This window comes from Lycorma delicatula, chromosome 8 (genome assembly GCF_047948215.1).
Source record: "Lycorma delicatula isolate Av1 chromosome 8, ASM4794821v1, whole genome shotgun sequence".
Classification (NCBI taxonomy): domain Eukaryota; kingdom Metazoa; phylum Arthropoda; class Insecta; order Hemiptera; family Fulgoridae; genus Lycorma; species Lycorma delicatula.
The window spans coordinates 17,362,858-17,383,958 of record NC_134462.1 but is presented as its reverse complement, the minus strand read 5'-3'; the positions used below and the strand labels follow the sequence as shown (position 1 = coordinate 17,383,958).

At 28.1% G+C, this 21,101-nt stretch overlaps 1 protein-coding gene across 5 annotated transcripts in view; it reads left to right on the top strand.

Annotated features, from left to right (window-relative positions):
* The window catches only part of LOC142328592 (AP-3 complex subunit delta-1-like), a 130,616-nt gene extending 115,130 nt beyond the window's left edge, over positions 1 to 15,486 (top strand). For all 5 annotated transcript variants that reach the window (XM_075372370.1, XM_075372369.1, XM_075372366.1 and 2 more), the window contains exons 21-25: positions 153 to 310; positions 3,294 to 3,431; positions 3,845 to 3,985; positions 6,406 to 6,582; positions 9,935 to 15,486. In XM_075372370.1, coding sequence (XP_075228485.1) covers positions 153 to 310; positions 3,294 to 3,431; positions 3,845 to 3,985; positions 6,406 to 6,582; positions 9,935 to 10,144 — 824 coding nt within the window. In that variant the 3' untranslated portion in view covers positions 10,145 to 15,486. The remainder of the gene's footprint in view (positions 1 to 152; positions 311 to 3,293; positions 3,432 to 3,844; positions 3,986 to 6,405; positions 6,583 to 9,934) is intronic.
* Positions 15,487 to 21,101: the final 5,615 nt, after the last annotated feature.

Below are 21,101 nucleotides of genomic sequence, written 5' to 3'. Positions count from 1 at the left end.
GTTGAGAAAATTCAACTTTATACTGCATCTATTTGTAATAATTTCTTTTTTTTGTCATAGTAAATATTATTATAAAATTATAAAAATTAAGAGTATTTATTTATCTACTTTAAAAGGATAAATTTATAATGTTACTTTCCTTTTTTTAAAAGCAAAAAAAGATAAAAGATCTAAAAAGAGTGAAGGAGAATTAGTGAAATTGAAAGATGGCTATGAAGAAGCTATGGGAATATCAACTCCATCAAAAGAAATGCTTTGCCTATCACAGCCAGCAATGAATAGACTTGCCAGTGATAAAATTATTACAGCTGTAAGTTTTTAAGTTATCTTTTATACTCTAGTATTTTAATGTTCTCTTATCAATAGTACTGGTTTGCTGTAGTACAAACTGACTTTGTTATTCAACCACTAATATTTTCATTAAAGTAAATAGTCTGTTTGTATTTTAGCACAATGATGTAATCTAGCTGAGGAAATAAAATTAATTATTACAACATAAGTATAAGGACAGGAAATTAAAATAAATAAATTTACTATAAACAAAAGCAAACTGCTGTGTGTTTTATTTTATTAATGGTCTTGGAAAACATATGCCCAAAAATTAGATTTTTTATCAGACACACGTAGAAGTTTACAGTCATCAGTTCAGCTTTAAAAACAAAAATATTAGAATAAACAGCTTTTGCATCAGATAAAACCAGATGTGATTTTTAACAATTTTTCTTAAGGTATATTAATATATGTTTTGATGTTTTGTAGCAGGGGTAGCCAATGCTGCACATTTCAAAGGAAGTGTACTAATCAGACAGGGATTAGTAAAGTTGAGCCTACTGAAAAAATATATCTGCTAAACTTATATTTAAGCATACTTTTACATCTATTTACATGAATATTTTCCCTTATCTGTAAATGAATGTTAAAAAATTTCTTCCTATACTCTGTCTCATGTTATCATTGATAAAAGTAATAATTGTTGCTTTTGGAGTGAAATATTTTTCCTGCTTCTAACTTTTTTTAAAATTATATATATGTTTTGCCAGTTGACATACATAGTTTAACATTTGTAGGCAATTAGAAGTAGAAAGTAGAAATCGGTCTTGAAAATCAGGTTACCAACTATTGAGTAACAAGCATCCACATTCTTATTTGCTAAGGAAAAAGAAGTGAAATAATTTCCTTTGAGTCAGATGTACTATTCATTAAATAAAATATTCTGATTTGCCCATTGAAACGCAGGTGATATTTACTTTTAAAAGTGACACCGTCACTCTGTCCATCACATTAACTGACTACAGAAAATATTATTACTCTTTGAAAAATCAATTCCAAATTATATTCCTTGTACTTCAAGTGTACATACATCATAGCCATTCTAAAGGCTTTAAAAAATTGTATAAACAACAAATTATTGTAATTTCTGTCAAGACAAATTACATTATATTCATAATCTTTACTAATTTCTCATTTGAGCAAAGGAATAAGTAATAAGCATCAAGTATTAAGGTAATTACTTAATCATTGATGCGAATAATGATAACAAGTGATGTGATCAGTAACAAGCATTAAAGCACCTTAACCTTCTGTGTTTCAGAACTGAGTAGTGCATTTCTGGGATTATATTTAATCTAATATACTTTTAAATTGTACGATGAGAATTTTTTTCTTTATATAGACAAGCACTTTTCTTTTGGTGATTAATTTATTTGTTCATATTTAAAATTAACATAGTGGATCTTGATTAATTGAATCAGTTTTAATCAGGACAACCATTTAACTGAAACTACATAAATGATTAGTTACAATAATCAAACAAAATGTTAATTCATATATTTGATTTATCATTCTGCATAACTGAATCAGCATTTTATAGTGCTAGTGGTACTTGTGTATTTTTTTTAGTCAGAAGGTGTGTCAATTGTCACTTTTGTAATTTGTGAAATTTTTGTTTGTTATATGTATAAGTTCATTCAGTAATTAAAGAAAAAATGACAATAGTGGAAAAACTAAATAAAAGAATAAACTGAAACTGTCTGATATTCTTGACAGAAAATATGAGCTGTTTGAAAAGAATTTCCATTATTATAACCTCTTTGGTTTACTTGAAACAAAACCTCTGCCTGAAACATGTACTGTGTTAGGACACCGTACTGTGATAAGATTTTTGTTTTCTGAAGTTGTAAAACTAGCTTAAATTCACTCATGGGTATTAAACAGCAGTAAAAACTACAAAGTACAAACCGTATTAACCATGTAAATTTTTATAAGTGGCTTGAGCAGTTTAAATCGGGCAGAACAAGTATTATCATAGTGGAAGACTGATAAGTTTTTACCTACTCTTTTGCAAAATTACATTAATAATCTTATTTACAAGAAAAGATGCCTAAATTTTTTGAAAATTGTTGAAATTTATAATGTAAATATCAGCACTTTCCTTTCATTATCCATGATAAGCTGAATTACTGCAAAACATGTTCAAGGTGAAACAGTCCACTGAAAATTACGAAGCCAGCAAAATTCATAACAACTGTTATGAAGTTCATACATAACTTAAAATAACTGTTTTTAGCGGTAGGTAATTTTTAGTTTTTTAAAGACATAATAACGGATATATAATTTTGTGCCGGAATCCAAATGTGAGGGTATGGAATTAAAACATTCCAATTTGCCTACCCAGAAAAAATGTAAAACCTACATGCCAGCTGGTAAAGCAGTTTTAATGGTGTTTTGGAAGTATAAGGGGTTGATTTATTACTGCTGTTTGGAAGAACAATACACTGAATTGCAAGCACTATTGTGATATGCTGTAAAATGCAGTGAGACCTGAAGTACAGAGAAAATATCTTTGTTCACCCCCAAAAGATGTAATTCATCTACCGTGTGTATAATAATGCCCATTCCCATAATACTTTAAAAACATGTGAAGCTATTCAAAACTTAATCTTGTAACATTAGATTTCATCTTTTGTGTAGTTCTCAAAGAAGTTTTATGTAGCACCAAGTTCAGCAACAGTGAGCAAGTCAAGAATGCAGTATAAAAATGGCTGACAACAAGGCGAATAATTTTTACTACTTGAAAAAGGAAACTTACAGAAAGATTAGACAATTACCTAAATATAGCTGGCTATCTTTTATAAAGAACATGAGGAATAATATATACCAACCATCAGTATTACTTCAGAAATAGGAGCATCTCAAAGAGGGTGTTTGAATTCAGAACAACTTTGGTAGGCTGCCTTAAAATAATGTAGTTATATGGACTTTGTATATGAAACTTAATAATTTATTTGTTTCAGGATTATGAAATTAGATCAGAGAGTGGAACTCCTGGTAATGCCACAGTTAGCTTAACTCTAACTAATCATAGTATGGCTACTGTTAAAGATGTTGAAGTATGTGTTTCTGATTCTCAAGAAGTTCATTTACTAGATAAAGTAAGGACTGATGAAGTAATTATTTAGATTTAATTATGAGTATTTGTTCATAAGAATAAAAATTCCTGCAGTTTTTATTATCTGTAATAACATGCTTTGTACTTTGTACTTGTTGACTGTTATTGATTTAAAATGAGTGTATACAAATAAGTACTTACATATTCCAGATGAAAAATTTATCTAAGTTATTAAAAGTAGAATAAAACAAAACATTTTGTAAAAAATTTCTATTCAGTTTTTCTTATTATAAAACAGCTATGCGGTTTTTTAAATGATTTTTTAAATGTTGTTATTCTGTTGAAATTTATATCAAATAGTTTTGTTATTATTTGATTAAGATCAATTTCAAAATTATTTCTTGTAAAGTGAAATTTTTCATAGATTTAATGTTTTATTTAATATTTTTTATTCAGGATGGTAAGAAAACAACAAATACAACACTAGGTGTAGTTCTCAGGCCTGGTGGTGCTAGTGAACAAGATTCTTTATCAATTTTTGTTCCTGATATTACAACATCCCATAAATTACGAGGGACATTATCTTACATAAAACAGGTAAAATAATTAATTAATTTTTTTTTATAGAATATAATTTTTAAAAAAATATTGCAATAATATTTTTTAAATATTGTCAAATAATTATACTTATTATTGACCCAAAATATTATATATATCTTGGGAATAAGATATTAAAGTACTCAAAATGATTGATTAGGCTTCCAAAAACATATTTTCAACAAATTGCAATGTTTTGAGTGACAGTCATATTGATTGATAAACATATCTCAAGCCCTAGAAAATGTTTAAAAAATATTTTCAAACTATTTGAGAAGTCTCCTACTGTATTTAATCATTGACATATATGCTACTGTTGAAATAGATTACTGTGTCTGCTAGGGTGTCTGTAGGGATGTTACGTTGCTGCAAAAATTAATCCTCAGACTTGATTTACCTGACCTGAAGCACTGATACCTCAATATGAGTCAGAAATTTCTACAAATTACATGTATGATCTGCTTTCCATTTTTAAGATCATTGCTGGTGATGAAAAACTGATTTACAGGTGTGATTCGTAGATAAAGTACTGTTTGCCAAAGTCATGATACGTTGTAAATGTAACATGCATGTTGATTTTTTTTAACATTAAGGAATTATGCAATGGAAAATTCTCCCTCTTTGTGGAATGATGAATTCTTTCTTCTGTTATGATATTTTTTAGTAAAATATAGAAGGAACAGAACTGCAGTGCAACCACAAGTATGACTTGCTTTATGGTTAAATGTCCATTTATTTCCTGTCCTTCTCTTTTAGTCTGTTTAGTCTTTTCATTAGTGAGCTAAATCATCGTCTAAGAATTTCATTCTGGTTTCCAAAAAGAAGTTGGAATAAAAGGGACAATGTTTCACTAAAACATAAAAGAAATTTAGCATGTCACAAGCACCTTCTAGTGAAGGAGTACTGGGGAAAATTGAGAACCTGGTGGAACTTTTAGACTTACAGAACTGTTTACCAGGTCACAGGGGTCGTAAGCCAAAAATTTAGGAAATTTATTTCCTTAGTTGAGGTGTTAAAAATTTTACTACATCTTAAAAAGTAGTTATCTGATTTTTAATGTTTGTTGTTTTATTGTAAATAAAAATTTTTTACAATACTGATGATCTCAATCGGTTTAAACTGTATTTGCCTCCAGTAGAACATAAAAATGAAAATTTATTACATTTTTGTTTTTTAAATTTATTAAATTTTATTACATCTTATTAAATTATGCATTTGTTTGGCATAATGCATTTGGTATCCCCTCACTTAAGCATGTTTGCCACTCAGTCTAGTTCTTAATTCAGTAATTAGTGCTGATGTTGGGCACTTTGTTATTGTGTGTTAGTTTCTTGTCTTCCATTTAAATTTCTATAGTTTGTTCTGATAGACTACCATGTTAAGCAAGACCTATGTTTAAAAACAGATGTTAATAAATTACGAGAATAGGCTGGTCACAGAGCCTATTTAATCCTGTGTAATGCCCTTTTGGATTCAAACAAGAGACTGGTAATTTATGGTTGAACATAGAAATTATTATATAATATTTCCATGTATGCATAGAAAGCATATTGTATTAAAATAAAAACCCTCAATTTCAGAGTTTTCGTGAAATCTGTGTTGAGATTGTTTCTTCAAAATCAAACATCCATGACAGTGGAGAAAAAACTGTAACAGATTAGAAGAAGCTGATTATTATTCTTTTTTTTAATTCAAACTCGATTTCTATATATTTTTTTAATGATTTTATTACTGAGGGGATGCAATGTACTATTTTTCAGTAATTTTTAAAAATGTCAGTTTTACATTTTACAAAACCAGTGATGGTAATGTGAATTTTAGTTTTACCATTCAGCTTAAACTTGCATGCCAATTTGATGTGGTTTATATTTCAAAATCATAGCTTTCTTTATTTTGTTTGAGTCAATATATATATATATATATATATATATTCATAATTTAAAGGAATATATTGTTGCTTTACACTAAATTTTATATGATTGTGACAAATATACTAGTCAAAATTTGCTTACTCTCTGCTAATGAATTTTTTGGTTTTGGATTTTGATATGCAACAGTATATCATAGCTTAGTGAAGAAGACAGCAGAAGAGTACTCTTCATTTCTCAAGTTTCCTGGTGTTTCAAAAGTTTGTTTGTTGTGCTTGAGAATTACAGTATCACTATAATTGCTGTCTTGTATCATTTATTCTACAACCTTTCATTTATAGACACTTTTATTATCAGTATTCTTTACTGTTTTTGATTTGTTATACTATTTATATACATGTTTTACTCTATTAATACTTAGTTTACTGCAATTAAACAAATTTGTCAAAAAAAAATGTTAATGCTGCATTTGTTTAAATGTAGCATTGATCTCTGTTGGTGTAACATTTGAATAAAGATAATGAGATTGTGTTATTTAAATTTTTTTTTAAGGGTGATGATGGTACATCGCAAGATAAAATAGATTTCTGGTTACATGTAAATGTCTCAGCATTTTTATCAGCTGTGATGAGTGGTTCAGAAACATATACAGATCTTCTATCCAGTGGACAACTTATTCATAGGTCTTCCTTAATGTTACGACCAGTAGTAGCTAGAGACTTTCCTCAGGTAAATAATTTATGTTTATATATATATATATATATATATATATATATTTATCTTATAACCTCCTGACAATGCTACCTACATTTTATATAACAATATTTGTAGAGCTGAAAGGTTCTGATGAGTTTTAATGATAATAACTCATTCTTATCAGATCTCAGTTATATAAAAAATATATGTGCATCTTGTATTAAAAAGTTATTACAAAACAAAAGCTTTTATTTGTATGTTTTTAATCTTTGTTAAAAACAAATTACATTTCTTAAGTTTATGTCAAAAAATTATTCAAAAACAAAAGCTTTTATTTGTTTTTTTAATTTTTTTTTACAAATGTAAAAAAATAAAATTTATGTTGTTTGTTTTTGAGAACATGTAAAATTTAATATAGTAACTATACGTGCTTAAAGTACAGGATATACAAAAAATAAAGTGAAATTTTAATTTATTATAATATCTCTTGCATGAGGTGTTGTGTTATTTTAAGGCTAGAAACAAGTAGCAAAAAGGACAGTTTTTAGTTGTGAGTAATTGTTGTTACTTTTTCAGATTTAAGAAAAAGTAAAGATTTTTTTATAAATTTGCAAAAAAACAATAAAATTTCTCATAGATTTTTGTAAAAAGTAAAGAATTTCTTGCAAATTTGAGAAAAATAAGAATTTCTTCCAAATATGAGAAAAAATAAAGAATTTCTCGCATATTTTGGGAAAAAGAAAAGAATTTATAGCAAATTTGAGAAGTATTAAAGAATTTCTTACAGATTTTAGAAAAATTTCTTGCAAATTTGTGAAAAATAGAGAATTTCTCATAAACTTGAGAAAAACTAAAGAATTTCACCCAAATATTAAAATATTATAGGATATGTTGCAAATTGCAAAAAATTAAAGGATTTCTCTCAGATTAAAAAAAAAAATCATTGAATTACTGTAAAATTAGAGGTTTCCTGCAAATTTGAGAAAAATTAAGGAATTTCTCATAAATTTGTGAAAAAGTATAGAATTTTTTGCAAATTTGAGAAAATCTAAAGAATATTTCCCAAATATGTGAAAAAAAGTAAAGAATTTCACATAAATTTCAGATACAGTAAAGAATTTCTCACAAATTAACGAAAAAATAATTTCTCTGAAGTTTGAGAAAAGTAAAGAAGAATTTCTCTCAATTTTTTTTTAAATTTGTGAATTCCTCTGAAATTTGTGATAAATTACATAATTTCTCGCAAATTTGAAAAAAAATATTATTATTTGCAAAAAATAATTTGCAAAATTGTGAAAAATTAAGAACTTATTGCAAATTTGCGATAAAAGTAAAAAAAAAACGTTCTCGCTAATTTGAGATGTAATGAATTTATTGCAAATTTGCGAAAAATTAAATAATTTCTCACAAATAAATTTGAAATTTGAGAAAGACTAAGAATTTTCCCCAAATATGCAAAAAATATCTAAAAATAGATATGTATTTTTTGCATCAAAAAATAGATGCAAAAATTAAAGAATTTCCTGCAATAACCAAAAGTAAAGTAAAAAAATAAACCTTCTGAAAGCTTTCTTATGTAAAGCAGTTTAATATTTTTTCTTTATTTGAGGTATGTTTTGAAATAAAAACAAATCTTAAAAATATGAAAAATTATTATTTAAGGATGAAAGCTATAATTATTTACTGCTTTTCTTCATACCTGCCTTTTTTAACATATTTTTCATATAGTTTCATTAGCTTTCTTTGTTCTCTCATCAAGAAATTCTGCTGCCAGTGACAATAAAAAATTCACCTTTCATATTCAGTAACAGCATGATTCAACAATCCATCACCTTCATTTTCATAATTTCATAAAAATTCATGTGCTGCTGCAAAGACGTTTTTGCTTGTGTGTGTCAGTTAATGTCTCTTTGGCATTCATCCTGCACACCATTTTTTATAACTCAGTTTTTAAGTAAAAATTTCTTAAACCAAAGTTTGTAAAACGTCAAAGACAATTTGACATGGCAAATTTGAAATGAGTATCACCACTGTCTTACTATAATTATTATAGCTTCACTATAATAATGTCACAAATTTGCCTGTGAGTTTTAACTGCAGAATTGTTTTTTGCCATTAATTGGATTACTCGTCATACTTTACACGAGAGGATCATGAATTGTAGCAGTGATTATAAATTGATGAATATAAACCATTAATAACCAAACTATTGATTGAAATAACAGCTATGCATGCACCATTTGTTTACATTGCATATATACAAGGTCTGTTCAAAAAATATGTAGACTGTTTGAATTGCGTGGGTCCAGTTGGTTCCAGTCAATCCGCTCGGCGTAGCTATGTTTGTACAGATCAGCTGATTACAACACAGTTTTTTGATTGCAAATATCGTCGTTATTGGTCGCTTAACTACATGGTTGTTTGTGAAGTGTATTTTTTTTATTTTTGCGGATTTTAGAATGAGTGACTTGAACAAGCAAAGAGTTGCCGTGAAATTTTGTGTGAAACTCAAAAATGTGTGAGTGAAACTTTTGATATGCTCAAGACGGCTTACGGCAACATTGCTATGAAGCGTGCAACATATTTTAAGTGGCATTGATGTTTTAAAGATTTGTGAAGACGATCAGCGTCCTGGATGTCCTTCCACGTCAACTGACGACTCGCATGTACACAGAATCAACACCCTGGTTCGGGCAAATTGACGTCTGACGATCAGAGAAGTTCACTGAAGTTCTCAAACCTAGAGGTTTGAGGTTTGGGATGCGGCAAAAAAGGCCAGAAATGTGGAAGAGTGGTGACTGGTTTTTTCATGGTGACAACGTTCCAGCCCATTCATCCCCCAGAACTCATGAGTTTTTGGCCAAACACTCGATCACTGTTCTTCCCCACCCACCCTACTCACCTGACCTCGCTCCTTATGACATCTTCTTATTCCCCAAACTTAAAAGACCTTTGAAAGGAAGAAGATTTGAGACGATTCCTGAGATTGAAGCAAATGTGACAAAGTAACTGAAGAACATCACAAAAGTAGCGTTCCAAGATTGCTTCCAAAAGTGGAAACTCTGTTGGGATAAGTGTGTGCGTCAGGGAGGAGAGTACTTTGAACAAGTAACTTCTAAATAAAGTACAGTTTGTTTTATGACGTTTGTCTACGTATTTTTTGAACAGACCTCGCACGTGTTGGCAAATTCAAAACTGACCTTACTTTAAAATTGTGTCATAACTATGATTTTCTGTTTAAAATTTAGTAAATCCAGATTAACTTAGAATCAGTTCACCCCATGTGAATAATTAGATTTTTATGCCAGGAAATGAATTAATGTAGTTCAATTATTAACTTTTAAAAATAGACTGATTACAGTTGAAATAATATTTTATGTTACAGGTATTAACAGCTCTTTGCGGTAGATGTAGATTAGGTATTGTTGAACAAGTAGAAAGTACCGCTTCATTATATTGTTGGTCTGAACAAAACCATCATATATGTCTTCTTCTGAAAGCTGAACCAACATATCTTTCAATCGAAGGAAAAAGTGATTGTGCTCCATTACTTAAAGCATTACTTGCTGAAATTCAAGCTTTTCTTGCAACTTGACCTCTTTGTCATAATTCAGTTATCTTAAACAATAAGTCACAGTTATTATTATTATTGTCATTATTATTATTAAAGCTTAAATTTTGTCCACGATTAACATTTATTATTATTATAGCATTTATCCATATTATATTGTATTATTATTTTTATTATTATTGTTATAATTATTATTTATAGTGTTATTCGATTACGGACAAAATTTTTTTCAGTTGTGTATATATTTAATTTTGTGTAATTTTTTTTTAATGATTTGGTATAAAAATATGAAACTTTTACTATCTTTTATTTTGTTTTTTTTTTTTTTTATTAAAAACTTCCTTAGAATTATGAACTTAGACTATGATGTATATTTTTAAAATACTGTTACTTTTATTTTTTAAATTATTGTAATTTCTATTTCTTTTATCAAGTAGTTACATTATTTTCTACTATTATTTGCTAATGAATATCAAGTGGTTATGAAAATGTTGCATCAGGCCATTAACATAATTAAATAATTAATGGTTATAAATTTTGTGTCAGTTAATTAAAAAAAATCTTGTTTCATAGTATTGTTAATAATTTAAAAAAGTATTTTGTAACTGATTGTAGTAACTTTTTTTATATCTACTATTCTGTAAGTACAACATGCATAATTAGATTAATATCAGAAAATGTAAATTTAATATTTTCAGTATACTTTTCTAGAAGCATACATGAGGTTGTAGGATAAGTTTTCCAGATTTTTAAAAAGCCAATCAAAAACTAGTAATTCATAAAAAACCTACAGGTGATTACAGAAAACATGAAGATATTGTAATCAATGTCTGATTATATTTGGTTGGCAAACATACATTTTGATGCTTGATTATTCCCTCCTACAGTTTTTGTGGGATTCGATTATTATTCCAAAAAAGAACTATCATTTGGCTCTCTCATTTAGAGATAAGGGAGAATTTGTGTTTCTATGTTGAGACCATGTTGAAAGGAGTAGTGTATATGTGGGTTTCCTGTAATTAGGCACAGTATTAATTTAACATTTTTTAAGGCATTCACTAATAATAAAATTTACTCGAATGAGTTGTGAAAAAAAGCTTGTCTTTAAAGATTTATTATGAATATTTTCCAGAAAATCATTGATTTTAGTACCATAATAAACATTGTTAATTTTTTGTGTTGCAGTTTATATGATAAATATATGTAGCATTACAAAAAGTTATGTATAAAAAGTGCTTCTATTCGTACCTGTTTTCCTTTTAGTGCAGTTTCAGTATAACATTACTTTAAGATAGCATTTTAAAAATGATCTTTATGTATTTTAAAAGCAAGAATTTTTATGTCATTTAAATAATTTTACACATTTTTTCAGTCATCAGTTTAAAAAATTAAGCTATCTTTTGTAATGATAGGATTGTTATTTGCAATGAATTATGTATTTTAATAGGGTGGCATGATTATGCTGACTAACAGTTTTTTTTTTAATAACTGTTAGGAAGAAAATTGATTGTGAAGTAATTGCAGTGTTAAAATCAACCATTAGCAGCATTTTTTATGTATAAATAACAGATAAAATTTTGTTCTTAAATTTTCATAAACATTAATTTTTTATTTTATGAACAAAGTTGAAATTGTACTGCTGGGAAAACAAGCAAAAGACAAGAGTCTGTATGGATTTTTTTCTTTAATTCCTATATATTTTCTTTAAATAAATTGAAACTTAAGTTTAATATATTTATTACTAAACCTAATTTTTTTCATGCAGAAAAAGTAAGTTTTTAATATTGCTTATTACCTCAGTTTTCTCATAGAGGCAATAAGCAATTACTCTTGTGTATTACTGGACTGTTTTATTAAACTCTCATATTATTTAATCTATCCATGAGGTTTTTATAACTTCTGAAGAAATTATAGGTTCGGAATCATTTTTAATACCTTTATAAGAGAAATATCAGAAAGAACTTAATTCATAAATTTTATTTTCCAATTCCAATGTTTATTATTATTATTATTACTCTATTTTAAAAATTATACAAAAATAGCAGTACAAACGTACGTAAAAATGGAGAACACTGGTCAAATTGTGGTTCCACAAATTTTTACTATCCTTTATTTCATTAGTTGTGCAGATTTTAGAAACGTTTGATCAGGACCATGTATATTTTCAGGAAATACATCCATAACTTTTTTTATGTTAATAATAATAATTTTAATTATAGTGTAATTGTTAATCTATTTTGTTTATAACTATGTATCCCATATTCATGGTTTTACTTTACCTGTTTTAAAACTAATTGATCAACCTTTGTTATAAGGATTATTACATCGTAAAAATATAGGTTGGTTAAATATAGTTGAGTTGGAAGTAAGTCTTTAAATTTTTTTATTTATTATAAAATGTATTCATTGTTTGTACCGGCAATTAGTTCCAATCAGACAGTGATCTGAAGTAAATTATGATTTATTAGATGTTGAATTATACTTATTTAATAGCATTTAGAAATTATGTGTTACTGCCATTTTTTTTATATCTAGTTATTTGAATTTGAAGATCTTGTTATGATTTTTTATCCATTATAATTTTAAATGAATGTAGAAATTGATAATGTTTATCTCTTTGAACTTATTCTGAGTAAATTATTATTACAATTGTTTTAGTACTTTTAATTTTCTGGTAGAATTTTTTTATATTATTTTATACATTAATCATATTGTGTATATATTTTATATAATAAATTTATTTTTTAAAGATAATCATTTTAGAAAAAAAAGTATAATTTCAGATTTTTATTTTCTATAGTGAAAAACGCTTGTTATTAAGAATTATCATTCATTTTGTTAATAGTTTAAATAATCAATGTATTCAAAACTAATTGTAATTACAAATTAATATAAGTACGATAATTTTGCCTTCACTTTATTATGAGCTTTTTTCAAAGTTCATGATTGTACGTTGAAAATTACAAAAGTTCTATATTATATTCTGATTATGTAAACCATGTAAATCATAACTTTGTAAGGTGACTGGCCTATAATTCCCAGATATATCATGTATTCTACAAAAAACAGAAGATGGAACTTGAAATTAATGAAAGGCAGAAAATTAGAAGCAACTCATGAATGAATGTTATTTGTATGATTTTTAAATAAAAGAGTAACATTATAGTAAGTAGAAATGTATACACAGTGTACAGTTAATAAAGATAATAATTAGTTAATAAGTGATAAGCGTGATATATTGTTTAGATTAAGATTAGTAGACCATGAGAATAAGATGTTGATATTTGACCAGAATGTAAAAAGACAAAAAGAGACATACAGACAGACAAACCAATGAAAAACCCACAGTGGGTATGTACAACATAAAATTATTTGGCTACTTATAAAGGGAATTCTAAATAATTATGATTTATGTAGTTTTGCATAGACCAAACACTGACATTGATGATGATGTGTTTTTCATCTAAATTTAAATGTCAAGTATAGATTGTGTTGTACAAATTTCTTCTGATGAGATAAAATTACATATTCTACGTTATTATTTGTCGTCATATGGTTACAGCAAACGCTATCAAAAATTCCAGATTCCAGATTAAAAAGATTAAAATCTGTACTATCATCAAAAATAAAAGTTCAGATTATAAGAATCTACATAGACAGAAATTGAATGCCCTTTATTACACACAGAATAAATGCAACTCTGCTATCTTAAATGAAGCCTTCATAACCTAGCAGTTATTTTTTATGTTAGAAGACGGACATCCATATGATCTCCCTGGTGTACTGATAATATGGGCATTCTATTATGCTATATTTTTTCTATAGAAAACTGACGACTACATTCATGGGATAATGTAAAAACCCCATTTTTGCATGAAGTTAAAACTTCCTCATTCTATTTTTAGACATGTCGGTAAGCACCACAAAACCTACTTTAATTCAAAACTAAAAACAAAGTCGTATGATGGATGCTATGTCCCAGTATTTCTTGATCATTCAGGGCTTCATGCTCTTGTATTCAGCATGAAATTTTTTGTATGAAATTAAACTATGAAGTTTTACAAATGTTCCAAAATATATTATTTCTGTTGTGTATAAAAATTATTTTGTGATCTATGACAAGGGGTACTACTAGGAGAAGTAGAAATAAAAATAACCATTAATTAAAGCAAGAATATTAATTATTCATGGTTTATTTTTAGGCTGTTGTTACTGAATTACGTCAGTTTAAATTTTTTTTTTTTAATTGTAGTTTTTTTATTGAAGCTTAAGTTAATATTTTGTAAAATATAAAATATATAATTTTTTACATAATTGCTGCTGCTGAAATGATAGTTTTTAATCTATCCTGCTCTTGTTTGATGTATCAATTGTTATGTCTTACGATAGGAAATAAATTTAAAATAAACTACACATTCCTGAATAAAATATCTTTAATATTAACAAGAACTATATAAATTGCATTAAAACGAAGTTTCATTATATTACTTAACTAAAGATTTTTTAAGATGCACCTATTAAATTAGCAAAAAGAATAAATAAAATTTGCTTTCTTTGCTTTACATTGCATTAAATGCTTCTAAGCATCATAAAAAAAACCTTTTTTTTGTATTTTGTCATTATTTATTTTCGGACATCAAGAATTTATTTATTTTTTGATTTCTTTTTAGTAATCGTTATTTCAAATGAAAACTCTTATGGTCTCTTAAAAATAAAATGTTTAATTATCTGCTTTTATTTACAGATGTATGTTAATTGTACAATATTTCATATTAATGTAAAACTCAGAAATATATATTCATTCACCGAATAATTAAAAGAAAAAGAAAATTATTAATGAAAGAAAACATTTTACAATACATATACAGTATAGTAAAGTTTTATATCATGATGATGTATTATTATTTAGTACACTTGTCTATAACTGAAATTAAAAATTAATTTATTAATCCTACTTAAAGTTATGAACAAAAATTTAAGTTTTCCACGTAAAAAATATAATTAAGTTTCATCTACAAACATGAAGAATTTTTAGTTATGTTTTAAAACAGAAATTATAGATGTGTGTAGAAGTATGAATTCTTTTCTTTTTAGAACCAGTTCTAATACAAATTAAAAAAAAAATGGAAAAAGAATTTATGTAATTGTTAAATATGTTAAAATAAAGTTTAAGTAAATATAATAATATAAGTGATAAAAAAAACAATGTAAGAAAATATTTGTATATATTATATAGATTTTAGGATGTAATAATTAATAATAATATTGTGTTAATCTATTATAGAATGATATTATTATTACATTATCATTATTGTAATATTTAAATATTGCATTATAATTAAATTGTAAATTTAATTATTTCCACATCTCTAATGTTTTTTATTCCTTTTTTCCTTATGATTTTAACAAATTATTAATAACTTTATTATTACAGCAATAAGTTTGACTAGAGAATGCTACGATAAATCTTAGAGAACAACATTTACATTATTACATTTGTTTTACCCTGATTATTATCCATTCAATCGCAAAATTAATTTTATCATTATCTAAATAATGATAAAATGTATCTTTAAAAAAAAAATCTATTCTCTAAAGAATGAATTGATATTCCTTCTGATTTTTTTATACTTTTGATATATAGTTAATTTTATTTTTGTAGGAATGTGATCACAATTTACCAGCTGTTGTAGAAAAACATGAAATTTAGTTGCAAAAATTTAATAATCAGCAAAAGAGAATATAATAATCTCTCGGGCTAAAAACGTGAAAGATTAAAATCTGTTTTCCTTGTTTGGGAAAAAGGTTTATAGCAAGCTATGTGCCAAGAAAATGGACTAATCAAAGTGAATTATGATTCAGTGGTGCGAAGAAAGAAAGAGCTAATGAAATGATGATGAAGGAATATTGGGCAAAATCAAAAATAAGCCAAATCTAAAGAAAAGAAAAAAAAAAGTATTGTTTTAAAAAAAATGAAGGTAGCATCATAATTATGCAACATGAAGTATGACTGACAATTCTACTCTGGTAACCTACTGACAGGGAACAAACTTAAAATGAACTAACATATACATACATGCCTACGCATTTGTGATCAAGTATGACCTTACTCTAAAATTATAACATCTGTAGTGTAGCCAACTATTCATTCAAAAAAATATTATTTTTATCATTTTATCTATAACTTTTAAATCAAGGTATCCTTCAGTTAAAAAATGCAATAATCTTAATTTACAAAAATTTTTATAAGTCTTTTTTTTTATATTTCTTTATAAATTATCTGCAATGATAAATTGAAATTTTTGACCGTACATTTAACAGAACCAAATTTTTGGAACGTTTTCGTTTTATACCACCCAAAAATTCTTGCTCAAATCAACTTAAAATCACTCAGAAATGATCAACATACTAATTATTAGTTGAAAAAAAAATTTAGGCAAGAAGGTAAAAATTTTTTTTAATTTTTGAAAAAAAAGTTTTTTATCAAAAAGCTTTTGAGTAAAATGAAATAAGCCAAAAAATGAGTAAATGAATGTATATAATTTAACAAAACTTTACCTATGCTCACTAACCTCGACTTTTTCTGTTTTATAGCAATTCTTAACTGTTTTTGTCGACTAAGAGCGGTTGTAGCTCTTAGTCAACAGACTGTAGCTTTAGGAAAATCATCATAACGATCCATTCCACGCATTAAAATGTGTGCAAAAATTACGGCAAAACACGGGATTGTACAACGTCAGCAGGCTCCTTACTCTCTACATGGCTACCTGCGATTTGGCTCTCTCCTAAGTTTAAAATTCTGCTTAAAGGAAAGCTAGTTGAAGACAGAGAAGAGATCAAAAGAAATGCGAAAGAGGACTTCGGGTGAAAATGATTTTCATAAAAAAATGACTGAAAAATGCTTCCAACAATGGAAATATCGCTGGGATAAGTGTGTTACATCAGAAAAATTTCACTTTGAAGAGGACAAGTCATTCATTGAACTATAAGTGTTTTTGTTTCGATGGTCTCAAGTCAAATTTAATCATACATATATAAAAAGTGTGATAAATTTATTGGAAACATTATATTATATTAAGTAATAATAAGTAGAAGTAAATAAGAAAAATAACGAGACATCTTTATTAATGTAAATAATTTAAGATCAAATACAGAAAAACTTTAATCTAAATTACTTAGTACTTGTATATTTAATTAGATTTTATTTCAGAATAATTATTTTTAAAATAGATTATTTTTTTTAACAGATTTTTATTTAGTTTTAATTTTTTTTTATTAAGGGAAAAATTATGTGTAAAAAAAGTCTGTTTAACCATTTGAAAAATGTTGTCATTCAAACTAGAAAAAAAAACATCCTTTTACATTCTACTACTATCCCAAATTGTTTTAAGCATCTAGGTCAAATGAAGTCACCTTAAACGAATATAACTTTAACTGTGCCAAAATATATATTGGGCATATATAAATCCTCCTCTATGAATCATGAGACCTTGCCGTTGGTGAGGGGGCTTGAGTGCTCAGGGATACAGAGTAGCTGGACCGAAGGTGCATCCATATCGGAGAGGTATCTGTTGAGAGCCAGACTAAGGAATGATTCCTGAAAGAGGGCAGCAGCTCTTTCAGTAGTTGTTAGGGGCGTGAGTCAGGACGACTTAAACGGCCGTATCAACATCACTCAGTCCTCTGAGTACTGCGCAGGAAAAACTACAGCTGCTTTTTTTCCAAGAAAATGTGGCTCTCTGCATTTTCACATAGCAATAATGGAGGCGCCTTCCTTGGTAAAATATTCCGGAGGTAAAATAGTCCCCCGTTCGGATCTCCGGGTGGGGACTACTAAGGAAGGGGTCACCAGAAAATTAAAAAATAACATTCTACGAGTCGGAGCGTGGAATGTTAGAAGCTTGAAAAAAATTGGTAGGCTAGAAAATTTAAAAAGGGAAATGGGTAGGACAAATGTGGATATAGTAGGAATTAGTGAGGTTCGGTGGGAAGAGGAAGGCGACTTTTGGTCAGGTGATTTTAGAATAATTAACTCAGCGTCAAATAATGGGCAGGCAGGAGTAGGTTTCGTGATGAACAAGAAGATAGGGAGGAGAGTGGAGTATTTCAAAACGCATAGCGATAGAATCATTGTAATAAGGATAAAATCAAAACCTAAACCGACAACGATTGTTAATGTCTATATGCCTACAAGCGCCCATGATGATGATGAGGTAGAGTGTGTATACGAAGAGATTGATGAAGCAATTAAACACGTAAAAGGAGATGAAAATTTAATAATAGTTGGAGATTGGAATGCAAGCATTGGAAAAGGCAAGGAAGGAAATATAGTGGGTGAATACGGGCTGGGCAAAAGGAATGAAAGAGGGGACCGACTTATAGAATTTTGCACGAAGTATAATTTAGTAATTGCCAACACCCAATTTAAAAATCATAATAGAAGAATATACACTTGGAAAAAGCCAGGCGATACTGGAAGGTATCAGATAGATTATATCATGGTTAAGCAAAGATTTAGAAATCAACTCGTTGACTGCAAAACTTACCCTGGAGCAGACATTGATAGCGACCATAATTTGGTGATAATGAAATGTAGATTGGGGTTTAAAAACCTGAAGAAAAGGTGTCAGATGAATCGGTGGAATTTAGAGAAGCTTGAGGAAGAGAAGGTAAAGAAGATTTTTGAGGAGGACATCGCAAGAGGTCTGAGTAAAAAAGATAAGGTAGAAAATGTAGAAGAAGAATGGGAGAATGTTAAAAAGGAAATTCTTAAATCAGCAGAAGCAAACTTAGGCGGAATAAAGAGAACCAGTAGAAAACCTTGGGTTTCGGACGATATATTGCAGCTGATGGATGAACGTAGAAAATATAAGAATGCTAGTGATGAAGAAAGTAAAAGGAACTATCGGAAATTAAGAAATGCTATAAACAGGAAGTGCAAACTGGTGAAAGAAGAGTGGATTAAAGAAAAGTGTTCAGAAGTAGAAAGAGAAATGAACATTGGTAAAATAGACGGAGCATACAGGAAAGTTAAGGAAAATTTTGGGGTACATAAATTAAAATCTAATAATGTGTTAAACAAAGATGGTACACCAATATATAATACGAAAGGTAAAGTCGATAGATGGGTGGAATATATTGAAGAGTTATACGGAGGAAATGAATTAGAAAATGGTGTTATAGAGGAAGAAGAGGAAGTTGAGGAGGATGAAATGGGAGAAACAATACTGAGATCTGAATTTAAGAGAGCATTAAAAGATTTAAATGGCAGAAAGGCTCATGGAATAGACGGAATACCTGTAGAATTACTGCGCAGTGCAGGTGAGGAAGCGATTGATAGATTATACAAACTGGTGTGTAATATTTATGAAAATGGGGAATTTCCATCAGACTTCAAAAAAAGTGTTATAGTTATGATACCAAAGAAAGCAGGGGCAGATAAATGTGAAGAATACAGAACAATTAGTTTAACTAGTCATGCATCAAAAATCTTAACTAGAATTTTATACAGAAGAATTGAGAGGAGAGTGGAAGATGTGTTAGGAGAAGACCAATTTGGTTTCAGGAAAAGTATAGGGACAAGGGAAGCAATTTTAGGCCTCAGATTAATAGTAGAAGGAAGATTAAAGAAAAACAAACCAACATACTTGGCGTTTATAGACCTAGAAAAGGCTTTCGATAACGTAGACTGGAATAAAATGTTCAGCATTTTAAAAAAATTAGGGTTCAAATATAGAGATAGAAGAACAATTGCTAACATGTACAGGAACCAAACAGCAACAATAACAATTGAAGAACATAAGAAAGAAGCCCTAATAAGAAAGGATGTTGACAAGGATGTATGTTCCCTATCTCCGTTACTTTTTAATCTTTACATGGAACTAGCAGTTAATGATGTTAAAGAACAATTTCGATTCGGAGTAACAGTACAAGGTGAAAAGATAAAGATGCTACGATTTGCTGATGATATAGTAATTCTAGCCGAGAGTAAAAAGGATTTAGAAGAAACAATAAACGGCATAGATGAAGTCCTACGCAAGAACTATCGCATGAAAATAAACAAGAACAAAACAAAAGTAATGAAATGTAGTAGAAATAACAAAGATGGACCGCTGAATGTGAAAATAGGAGGAGAAAAGATTATGGAGGTAGAAGAATTTTGTTATTTGGGAAGTAAAATTACTAAAGATGGACGAAGCAGGAGCGATATAAAATGCCGAATAGCACAAGCTAAACGAGCCTTCAGTAAGAAATATAATTTGTTTACATCAAAAATTAATTTAAATGTCAGGAAAAGATTTTTGAAAGTGTATGTTTGGAGTGTCGCTTTATATGGAAGTGAAACTTGGACAATCGGAGTATCCGAGAAGAAAAGATTAGAAGCTTTTGAAATGTGGTGCTATAGGAGAATGTTAAAAATCAGATGGGTGGATAAAGTGACAAATGAAGAGGTATTGCGGCAAATAGATGAAGAAAGAAGCATTTGGAAAAATATAGTTAAAAGAAGAGACAGACTTATAGGCCACATACTAAGGTATCCTGGAATAGTCGCTTTAATATTGGAAGGACAGGTAGAAGGGAAAAATTGTGTAGGCAGGCCACGTTTGGAGTATGTAAAACAAATTGTTGGGGATGTAGGATGTAGAGGGTATACTGAAATGAAACGATTAGCACTAGATAGGGAATCTTGGAGAGCTGCATCAAACCAGTCAAATGATTGAAGACAAAAAAAAAAAAAAATATATAAATAAATAATTATATGTCATTTAAATAATATAAAATTAAATGTTAAGCAATCAACAATTTTATTATTATTAATGTTCACTTTTTCTATGCTCAGTTCATGCAAACATGGGCATTTCGTGATTAAACTGAAAATTGAAATTATCTCAGGTTGAAAATTTACGATAAAATTTAGGATTTCATTACAATGCCCTTTACAATAAAGAAATTCAATCCCTATTAATTTAATAAATTTAAA